This window comes from Thermobia domestica, chromosome 8 (assembly GCF_964235325.1).
Source record: "Thermobia domestica chromosome 8, izTheDome1.hap1.1, whole genome shotgun sequence".
In the NCBI taxonomy this organism is placed as follows: Eukaryota; Metazoa; Arthropoda; class Insecta; order Zygentoma; family Lepismatidae; genus Thermobia; species Thermobia domestica.
In genome coordinates, this window is record NC_137461.1 from 159,876,949 (window position 1) to 159,889,306 (window position 12,358).

General features: G+C 35.3%; 2 protein-coding genes across 3 annotated transcripts in view; one reads left to right on the forward strand and one right to left on the reverse strand.

Annotated features, from left to right (window-relative positions):
• The window catches only part of LOC145693314 (clavesin-1-like), a 283,708-nt gene that overhangs the window by 202,380 nt on the left and 68,970 nt on the right, over positions 1-12,358 (reverse strand). The gene's annotated exons all lie outside the window — the stretch shown is intronic.
• Positions 12,155-12,358, forward strand: part of LOC145692368 (retinaldehyde-binding protein 1-like) — a 64,257-nt gene continuing 64,053 nt past the window's right edge. Inside the window, exon 1 of the mRNA XM_081767666.1 lies at positions 12,155-12,181. Within this exon, the coding sequence (XP_081623792.1) occupies positions 12,155-12,181 (27 nt within the window). The remainder of the gene's footprint in view (positions 12,182-12,358) is intronic.

Below are 12,358 nucleotides of genomic sequence, written 5' to 3' on the forward strand. Positions count from 1 at the left end.
ACAACAATAACCTTGCCGATATGTACTAATTCTTTAACAAACAAATAAACACTCACATTTTCCTTAAAAATTCTCCGTTAATGTCCATCAAAAGAAATGGTATTTCTTAGGCTATTGACTCATTCATTGAAGATTACGAAGAGAGAAAAATATTCCACCTTGCTCACAAAGCAGAAAATACACAAATGAAAATTTAATGTGAGACATTTTGCAGTATAAAACGAGTCTTTTAATTTTCACACCATTTTCACAGTAAATCTAAGTGGAACCAAAAAATAATCCATTCAATGTGTATTAATGAAATAAAAAATACCACGTTGATCATTTATATGCATAATTTCTACTGTATTAAATAATATGCTCCAAAAAAATATAGTCAAGCGAATTATACTACACATTCTCAATAACACGGTATCTTAGGCTATTGTCCTATAGAACATTAAATACCCATGAATTCTCGAGTAAAAAATAAAAATATGTGATTTGTAGTTCTATACAATGATATCAATATCATAGGCCTTCAGAGAATCAAACGTTCCGTAAAATTATGAATATTCAGTTCCTAAAACATGATTATACATACAAAATTGGGTAATGTTCATTCCTTTTCGCACACAATAGACTTTGCAATTTCAAAAAAAAAAAAAAAAAAAAAAGTTATATCTACAAAGCGTGTAGAATCTTGGAACTTCTTTATCGAAATGATTGGCTTTGCAAGACGAATTAAATACAATCACACACAGGCAGTAAGAATCGTATATTTTCCATTTGAAGAAGTAATAAATAAAATTGCATTTCCATCTTTATTTGTTTGGGAAAGACAATTTTATTGACTGAAAAATCTCAGGTAAATTTTAATGAAAAAAAGAAGTACTATAACCAAATAAGCTAATGAAGGATGCCAGATCATGAAGATAATAGGAAAAAGAAGAAACAGCATGGTTGACCATCTTATTCGGCACTCCGATTGGATCACCGTGTTGATAGAGAGAAAGGTAGAAAGAAAACAAGGAAGAGAAAGAGCAAGGATAGAATATTTAGATGCAGTTATATGCATTTATGAAGAAGAGACCTTACCAAAGTATGAAACAGCTCTCCCAAAGGACAGAAAAGTTTTAAAATGTCCATGTTGCCGATCAACCTATGGTTGAGGTGAGAACGAAGAAGAAGTCAATAATATTTCGGAATTTTATCCATCTTTTTGTAAGTATTCCGAATATTCCACCTCATAGGATACTTGACAACAATGTGGGGATTTAAAATATTACTATAAATAAGTAATACTATAAATAAGGTAAATATTTTTGTTTACTGAAGTTTCAGACACAAAAACTTTCTGTACTCGGTTCAGTGAAGTAAACTTTAATATGCATCTCATCTAAATCTCTGATAACATACAACCAAAACAGGTTTAGCTATAAGCATCTCACTTTACGTGCCACCGACTGAATGTGATTCTCAACAGGAGTGCATAAGTTCACGTATTATAGGCCTATGGCTATGGTGCTGTAAAACGTTATATTGTGCACAAAGAAATCAAAATGAAACAGAAGATACTTTAAGTTCTGACACGAATATCTGGCACACCATCTTCAATTATATATATATATATATATATATATATATATATATATATATATATATATATATATATATATATATATATATATATATATATATAGTGGTCGAAGTGAGACGGTATGTGGTGGTATGCCATACCGCCTCTGGTTTTACTGTGATGAAGGATACCACCTCTGATTTTTCAGCGATCAAGCCATACTGTCACTGGAGAGTAGATACTAAATATCTTTAATATATCCATTTTTATGCACAATAATTGATGAATAGCTTTGCACTTAAAAAGATTTATTTCTTATATAGAAATAATTTCGAAGTTGACAACACGACATTTTTGTTATTTTTCCTATCTTTTGTTTTTAAAATAAGGCGTCATCAAAGACGTTCATTTAGTTCATATTTTGTTGTGCCATATTGAATTCTTTCTTTCCTATGTGTCTTCTTGCCTTTATGCATGTAAATATCATGTTTAGAGCATGGGTGAATTTAGGTGTTGTCTACTGTGGAGGTGGATCTTCAGGGGATTGGAATACCCGTCAGTCGAGTAGGGGGTCCGGGAGTTTTCCCGCAGGAAATTGTTAATATAAAAACTCGGTTTTTGAGCATTTACGTTTATAATGCCCTGTAATACAAGATAAGGGGATATTTTTAATTTTTTTTTCAGGAAGTTGTTGGCGAGGGATCAAAGTCTCTTCATGCGCCCCCCCCCCTGTAACTACAGAGAAGCTCTTAATCATTATGTAAATAGAGATGGAATCTTTTAGCCAACATACCCTCATTGTGTTTCAACATTTAGATAACCATCGAGTCAAAATCGTAATAAAGCATACCGCCTCTGCTTTTTGCCACTTCGAACACTATATATGTAAACCTTTTGGCCATTGTCATCTTTTTCACAGTATACCTTATTCTTATTGTAAATAAGGCAAAGAACAAACATTGATTAGTCATAGTTGGTCATTGGTAATACGCTGACATATTGGGCCAATAGTCCAGTTGCTAGCGGTCTAATGGTGTGGTCCTGGGTTCGATTTGCGGTAGAAGACAAGCAAAAGAATTGAATGTACTAAGAAGGTTTGTTTTACACCTTATTGCAAGCCCATGTTTGGTATAGCCTCGGTGTTGAAAAGGGACATTGATAATGCCTGATAAAGTGAATATGTTAAGTTAGTTGATGAAACTGTTACGCATTTATTACAAAAGTAACCAAGAAAGTTCTGTCGCTTTTTCACCCACCACATTCGAACATTAATATATCATCTAAGACGTACATGAAAGATCAAAAATAGTCACCATCAGCATTGACGACCTTCTGCCAACGTTTTGGAAGGCCATGGATTCCATCGCGGTAGAACTTGGTGGGCCGTGAAGCAAAGAAGATATGAAGTGCATTTTGCACCTCTACTACGAATTTGAACGGGCGTCCCCTAAGGTGATTGTCCAAGGAATGGAACAGGTGACAATCATACGGTGCAATGTCTGAGGAGTACGGCGAATGCAACAATGTTTCCTATCCAAGGCGTAGAATGGTGTCCCGGGTCATACTTGCCATGTGGGGCTTAGCATCGTCCTGTAACAATAGGACCCCTCTCCGATTTAAAAGTGCAAGCTCCAGAGTTTTTAGTTTTTCTTGAACACTAAACTGCTGACAGTACACAGCTGCATTGATGCTGTGACCAGCTGGTAGCAGTTCCCGATGCATGATGCCGCGAACAGTCCACCAAACACACAGGAGGATCTTCTTCTGGTGCATTGCTAGTATCGGCTGTTCTGGAACCAGTTCACGGGTTGCTAACCAATGATGATGGTGCCGTGGAGCTTCGTATAGGACCCACTTGTCATCACCCGGGTCACCATCACCCGGTGAACACCCTGACCAGAAAAGGCTCCTTCCTGAAACGAGACAGCAAAGAAACACAGATGTCTGTTCACGTTACCTTCTGGCTCGGAGTCAAATCAAGTGGGACTCTTCGACCCAACTTGTAGTGCTTCTCAAGTTGATGGAGTGCTGCCGAATGGTCTCTCCACTCACACTGAATTGTAGTCACAGTTCCTCACATATCTGGCCACTGTTAGCCTCAATTGTTGAATGAAGATGTTCATTTTGTACATGTGTTGATCTTCCGGTACTTGGAGCGTCTTCGAGTCTTTCGTCACCGCCCTTAAACTTGTCAAATCACCGCTGCACTGTCCACGTAGTCATGACACCCTCACCAAAGATCTGACATATCTTCCGCCCCGCTGCAGCGGCGTTTGATCCCAGTTTGAACTTGTAAAGCATACACACCGTTGTGACTCTCTGTGGAGGTCCCATGTTCACTCTATCCTTACGCAAGTTCACGGTGTAACTGAACTGTCACAACCAGGTAATAAGTTGGATGCCCACACCAACAACTGACCTTCGCCGTATCTCCATCTGCATTCAACTCAGGGTGTGAGGCCAATTGAAAACAGATCTCCACAAAAAGCGATAGAACTTTCTTGGTTACCTTTATATGTTTAAATAAATGTTGCTTTGTTTAGTGAATTTTATTTCTAGTTTAAGTTATTTAAGATATCAAAACCAGTATTAGCCAGTTAGTCGTTTTGATTTAAAAGTACAAACACCGAATTTCATTGTCTGTAGCCCATTCCGAGGTATGGTCATCTTATCAACAATTGGTATCATCTCCTTTTTCTTCCCACGTGCTATCTCTTCTTCTAGGAAAATTTATCCAAAAGCGCTCAAACATGTTTTCAATTATTTTAAATGAAAAATGTAAGTACAAAATTTCACGCCTCTAAACTTACGGAATTATGACATATGGAAATCTTATTATAATAAGTATTCTATCCCTATTTTCCCTAGCACGTCGAATGTCCAAAAATCTTTGCTTACTGGTACCTTCCGTCAAAACCATTGTTCTATCCAAATTTCAAGTCTTTAGCTGGTTGGCTTAGGCGTTAAGAAGTCTGTAAAGATTTCTTTCTTTTTATAATACACAGAGTGTTAATAAACATAGCGTTATAAATGTAAAAGATGATTACTTATGGCAAACGTAAGAAAAAGTTTTAAGGAACAATGGATGGTAAACGCCTCCTTCCAGAGTTTTGAAACGCCGAAAATACGACACATCGTGTACAGTACATGTATTAAAACGCTGTTACTTGAAAGTTACGGGACTGCTAGCAACGGTTTAAGGAATTACACAATAACTATCTGAATATCCATGTTTCAACTATCACCTAATACTGGCGTAACGAATTGTATAAAGTATGTTGGTGTACAGGAATACACTTTTAAATAGTAACTGATTACCCGTTGCTTTGGTACTAGAGAATCGTGAAACGTGGATGTTTAGATAGAGCGCACGCTAGCTCATTTGTAGTTGCTTGAACTGCTTCCAAGAGGTGTCATAATTTTCAAGCGAAGGCGTTTTAAAACAATTTGTTTCGCATTTTCGGAGTTTATAACTCTGAAAGGGGTCATTTTCCGACACATATTTATTGGAATTACTTTCTTTCATTCAACCAATATAAAGAATCATTTCCTAAATTTATGAGACTGTTCATTAATACTCTGTATATAAATAATATTTGTTGTAAAGATGATTAGAAAAAGGGCGTTATATAGACTAGTACTGTCCAAATCGATTTTTCGAAAAACCAATTTTTGCTTTCCTTTCTTCACTGCACAAACGTGAGTTAAGGTAAATGTAAACGAAAACAATGAAATGGTGGAGGAATAATAAGCAGAAATAGTAGCTACACTCGCATGTTTTGAACGTGCTACAAAGTGGAATCAAACATCATACATATGCATGGTATGCACGTTCTTTGCGTAAAAGGTGACTATGAGGCCAGGGCCTTCGCGTGGGTTGTAGGTAAAGATGGCCACATTTTTTCGAAAAACACTTTTTCGAAAAATGAATTTTTCGCAAACGAAAAATGAAAAGCGAAAAATTTTCCGAAAAACGAAAAACGGAAAGTTTTTCGAAAACGGAAAACGAAAACTGCTGAGAAACGGATAACTTTCGTAAAACAAACTGAATTCACTTTATTTTTAGTACTTCCAAACTACAGTAACTATGCATACGTATAGGAAGTCTTATAGTACGGCTATATTCATCTGTCTGTCTATCCATCCGTTCGTCTGTCAGCTGGCATCAGAGCAAGAGCGGTTAGAAATAGCGAGACCACAGAACACAAACGGTAATATACAGAAAGACGCGGTTTCCCAGAACCAATTCAGTGTCCCAAGAATATATGCAATGTTTGCCCTTCTTACACTTGCAGCTTAAGCTAGGCATAAGTGTCGGAAGTCTTTAGAATGGCTTTGAAATGAAATGAAATTTGTGAGTTTTACGTCCCAGCCGGCTAGGCTAAAGGAGACGGTGATGATGAGGAATGAATGAAATGGTGTAATGAGGAAAGTGGGAGGAAACGGGAGAACTCCGAGGAAACCCACGCACACAGTGTTTGTCCACCACAATGTTCACTTGGCATGAGCAGGTTTTGAACTTGTCCGTCTGTCTGTCGACAGGTGTCAATGGAAAAACAGTAACAGATATTGAGAAATAGTTTTTTGCGGTCGATTTAGAGCCCGTAAAATAGTTTAATCTCCTCCATTAAACCTCCATTCAAGCTGTAAGTGGTTCAAATCGCCTTTTTTGGCTTCAACTTTTATCTCTATAGGACGAAAAGAGTAATAGATAGCGAGAAGCGATTTATTGCAAAAATTTAGCGTCTTAAGATAACATATAACTATCCACAACATTCAATCAAAACCAGAAATTGTTTATATTTACTATTATTTCCGATTTCTATACTGAATTACGAGATATCGAAATGTAGATTTTTGCAACCGATTCAGCTTCCACGAAATAGGCCTATCTTTTTCATGAATCCTCTATTCAGATTACAAGTTGTTTAAAATAACCGTTTACGGTTTGAACATTGATCGATATAGAACAAAAATAGTAATAGATAGTCACAAGTGTTTTTTTTTTTCAATCCAATTGATACAGCGTCTCAAGACTATATAAGCTATATATCATCTCAACCCACAATACTATCGAAACCGAAAGTGGCTGAATTTACTAGTATATTGTTTTCAATACTGATTTTTATAAAGCAAAAACTTGGAGAAATCGTGATGCGGTTTTTCGCGATCGACTAAGCGTTCTAAGGATAGGCTCTACCTTCTCCCTTGATCTCTATTCACACCAAAAGTGGTTCAAATTATCGATTATAAGTTTCAACATTTATCGCCACAGAACAAAGTTGGTAATAGATAGCGACAAGTGGTTCACTTATAATCGATTCAGGGTCTCAAGAGGAAATACCATTACAATCCGCAACACTCCACAAAGGCAGAAGTGGTTGAAGTTTATTACTATTTTTGATTTTAAAGGTAATGCTAATTTCCATAGAGCAAAATCAGTGAGAGATATCGAGATGCATTTTTAAAAATCAATCCAGCGTTCCGAGAATAGATTCTACCTTCTTCATTAACACTTTATTTGAACCGAAAGTGTTCAAATTAACCATTTCCGGTTTTAACACTTGTCACGATAAAACAAAAATTGTAATAGATAGCGACAAGCAATTTTCTGGAATCAATTCAGGGTTTTAAGAGAACATATCGTCATAACCTGCTTCATTCTTTTGTAACCGGAAATGCTTGAGATTTACTACTACTTTCGGTTCCAATACTTATATTCATAGAGCAAAAACTATAAAAGATATCGAGAAGAAGTTTTGTGAAATCGATTTAGCGTCCTAAGAATAGATTCCATCTCCTCCCTTAACCCTCTATTCAAGCCGGAAGTGATTCAAATTAATCATTCCTGCTTCAATCTTTATGGCCATAGAACAAAAACGATAAGTGATAGCTAATAATGGTTTTTTAATACGGATTCAGCATCCGAGGAACAGATTCCGGTTCTATCTTTGATCTTATTAATCTATTCCAACCAGGAGTTTTAGTTGTGCTACTTGTTGCATTGACGTTTGAGTACTCACTTCGCATAGATTGGAAGTCTACCGTAGTTTTACACTGTGAAACGAAACTCACTTGTTTCTCTACAGAAACAGGAAGTTGGAGAAATGTATCGCAACCAGGGACGGATCTAGCTCTTAAAAATAGCTCTAAGTAGCAGTATAACAACCACCGCAGAAGTCCATCCTGGATCCGCCCCTGATCACAACTCCCGGTTTCAGTATTGATCACCATAGAGCAAAAATAAAAAGAGATAACTATATATATATATATATATATATATATATATATATATATATATATATATATATATATATATATATGAATCCAGGATTCAAAGATTGTCATCTCGATCGTTATCCCTCTATGTAAACCGGAAATACTGAGAAACTACCATTTCCGGTTTCATAGTAAAGAAGAACGACAGCCGGAAGCAGTTTTTATATGGATTCTGTGCCACAATGGTAGTTTCAATCTCTAAGTTTAATGCAACCGAAAGTGATAAATACTTAATATATCTCTGGTTACAATATTTTTTTCTCATAGAACGAGAGAGGTATTAGGAAGCGACAAATGTTTCTTTTAAATATATAATTTCATAATGCCAAGAAAAGATTTCAAGCCCTGCCCATTGGTCTAGCGGCTAGCGCGTATTCCTTTGATGCACAGGGTCCCGAGTGGGAAAGTATTGAATGTGTTATGGTGGTTCGGATTCCACTTTAAAATGTAGGTCCACGTCTTGTATAGTCTCGCTCGATACTGAAAAGGGATGCTGAACTTCCACAAACAACCAAATAAAAAATATTTAATCTTAGTAGTATTCTTCTACTGCAGTTAGTAGCAGTAAAAAAAAAAAAAAAAAAAAAAAAAAAAACTAATACGAAAACGAAGACCCACCTATTTAAAATTTGAATTCTCGTTTGATGATATTATTATAGTAGATACTTAGTTCTTTGTCCTACCGTATATTAAACATCTTTAGAACGAATAAACCATTCAATAGTATTTTGTTAGTATTAAATTGCCTATTTTTCAAAACATTTTTTAAAATACTGACTTAGTTATAGAAAATACGATAAATGAGTGGGAAGTCTTTGGAATCAGTATCAGTCATATAATCACTTCGTGTTTCATATTTTGTCAAAATTAATTGTTAAAAGTCAATTTATTACAGAGTTGGCTGACACTATCACAATGAGTTTATACAGGATCCTTCTATTTGGTAACTTGTTAGTCTTTTTTTTACATTATAAAATATATTGTCGATAACACATTAATAATCACTATTAGTAAATAATTATATTTTAATATTCTGTAAAATATACATTTTACACCGTTTACCTTTGTGAATTATTATTTCTAATTTGTATCCCTCAAGAACCGAAATAAAGGTCTGTGCATCACAATATTTCGTGCTGAGCTCGCACGCGTACCACACTCGTTAAAGTCTATGACCATATCAACTTTGACCAATATCGGATGAGTTTAACGCGTTTTAATGAAATTTCTTGATTTTACTAAGTTCAAGTCCAAATTTTCTGGACAGTACTTTGAGAAAAAAATACTGCTACCAGCTAGTCACAGCATCAATGCAACTGTGTACTGTCAGAAGTTGAGCCGTGTCCAAGAAAAAAAACTCAAGACTCTGGAGCCAGCACTTCTGAATCGCAAAGGGGTCCTCCTGTTACAGGAAAATTCTAAGCCTCACGTAGCTAGGATGACCCGGAACACCATTCTACACTTTGGATGGGAAACACTATTGCATCCGCCATACTTCCCGGACATTGCACCGTCCGATTATCACCTGTTCCATTCCTTGGACAATCGGCTTAGAGAACGCCAGTTCAAATCCCTAGTAGAGGTGTAAAATGCACTTAATACCTTCTTTGCTTCACGGCCCACCAAGTTCTACCGCGATGGAATACATGGCCTTCGAAAACGTTGGCAGAAGCTCGTCGATGCTGATGGAGACTATTTTTGATCTTCCAGGTATGTCTTAGGTTACATATCGATGTTCGAAGGTGGTGGGTGAAAAAGCGACAGATCTTTCTTGGTTACCTTTATAGTTACGAAGTTCGTCAAAATCTACCACCTTGTCAAGTTTGGTAAAAATTGGATGAGTTCCATCTTCCGCGCTTTAATGAAATTTATTGATTTAACTGATTCCAAACCTAACACTAATAGCTAATAACTCAAGAACAAAAAGTCTGTACACCATAATATTTTATACTGAGCTTCCATGCATACCAAGCTTGTCAATATTTACGATCCTACCAACTTTCGTCAAGATCATTTGAGTTTAACCAAATGCGTCTTAGTGAAATTTCTTGATATCACTAACTTAAAACACAAATTTGATTAGCAATAAATCTGGAACTCAAGTCTCAAGCACCATAATATTTAACGTGCGTACTAAATACATCGCAGTCCATAACCATACTAATTTTGGTCGTGATTGGATGAGTTTTGTCAATAGTAGGCATTATACACTATCCTTTCATTAAATGCAAATCCAACGGGGCACGGTAGCTCAGTGTTAGAACGCTTACATCTTGTGCATTTGATCCCAGGTCAAGTAAGTTCATGGCAAACAAAATCGTGTCCGTGGATTTTCACGGAGTACTCCCATTTCCTCCCACATTATCATTCCATGAATTCCGAAAACTTTTTGAGAAACGAAAAATCATCGAAAAACGGAAAACGAAATTTTTTTTAAAAAACGAACATTTTTTCGAAAAAAACGAAAAAACGAAAAATTTTTCGAAAAAGCGAAAAAATCGAAAAACGAAAAACAAAAAACGAAAATTTTTTCGAAAAAAGCGAAAAACGAAAAAACGAACAATGAAATTTCCGAAAATCGAAAAACAGATTTTTCGAAAAAGGCCATCCCTAGTTGTAAGCACCCGGAGCAAGAATTTCCAGGCGCACCCATCCCCCTACCAGTATGTTACGAGAAACAACCAGAGTTTATTCTGTACTCCTAGATTTAAATATGGAATGTAAGATAAACGAAGTTGGTACTATATCAATTATTTTTATACTGAATGGCTTTCATAGTTAAATATAAAAGTTAATAAAAACAGGTTTTGAATTAATGAAATCAGATGCTATTCTTGCTTATTTTTAATTTGATATAGGGCTACATCAACATTGTAATAGGATAGAATATACAAATAACAATACAAATATTAAAGCCCAATGTGTACAAGATAACAAAAACTGTTATTTTCTGACTTTTGCTTTAAAAAAATAATAAAATAAACTTTTCTTTCCTTGCGATTAACACAAATTCTTCAGTAAATTTATCATAGCGTTAGATTACTAAAGTAACTTTTTCAGGTGATATTTGTAATTATTTGTATTTGCTTCAATTCAATCCTACAATTATAATTTATGTTCAAAATCAAAATGTACGGTTTGTTAATGTTTGCTCTGCAAGGCGAAATGAACGATACGTTGTTCCAAAACATGTTGTGTAAAGATCATAGAATGATAACATAAAAATACTAATAAATTAAAATAGAAGTGAGAAAAAATTAACTGCATAATAACATATACATATTTTATTCAAACACTAAATGGCATTCTCCTGTTTCTTCTGTAAGCAAATATGTACAATATCTCCTTGAAATGTAACCTTCTGGCTTCATCAGTTTCAATAGCGACTATGGCCAGTCAGTTAAGTTTTAACTGGGCAATTGTTGAGCGTAAATACGTCTTTATCAGCTTTAAATACGTCTTTATCAGCTAAATTGTCAACGGGGCAGGCATTCTTACAAAAATATTTAAAAAAAATAGAAAATAATTTTTAAAAAGTAGATGTGTGTTGGACATGAAAGCGATTTGTGTTGTTGACATTGTAATAGTTGGCAGGGACTCAGCCAGGATTTCGTTTCGAGTACAACGCAAAAGGGTGTCTGGGAATATCCCCCCCCCCTTCCCCGAAAACACGACGTGCGGCAGTGCCCTTCGAAACTTTTTGTAAAACTTAAGCCTTAAAATTGTATTGTAATGCCTTTTTAAAAAACTGTTTTCAGTTTAAACTATTTCAGGATAGCCTAAATTTGAATTTTATTAAGATTTTTTTCCATTTTAGTCGGGGAGACCCTTTAGCCTCCTCCATGGCTACATCCCTGATAGTTAATAAACACAGTTGTTGTATGAGGTTCGTACAGAATTGAAGGACTGAAAAGATATTTATTCTGTTATTTATTGGAAAGTAGCCTACGTGCGAAGTTGTATTTGTGATGCTAACCGGTTATGGTCAAGTGGCGTCAAACTAAGCAGATAATTGTGGTATTTCAGTTATTGCGGTACTGTGGGGCCATATTTGCAAATGGAATAACCCTCCATATATATATATATATATATATATATATATATATATATATATATATATATATAGTGTACTCCCGATAATTTGCGGACTCTTTCCCGCTCAGCTGCAGTGTTGCCAGCACATATAAGGTTCTAAATAGTTGACATTCTATTCTCTGTTTTGCCAGAATCGTTGTTGAACGTAATAAAAATAAGAAAGTAACTCTACATTCAATATATTTCTCGTAAAACAGTTAAAACAAAGTACTGTGTTGAGCAATGGGGGTGCATCCTCCTAGCCAAATGGTAACGGAAACTCGTTAAAGGTAAATTCTTATTACTGTTCATTTAGCGTTTAAGGAATAGCCTGTAAATGGATTTAAAAAATGACCTTTTCTTAGAAATATGAATAATTGAAGTTTATTGTGGATATTTTTTCATTTATTGTCGGATAAAAACAATTTGTAACATATAATTTTAAAT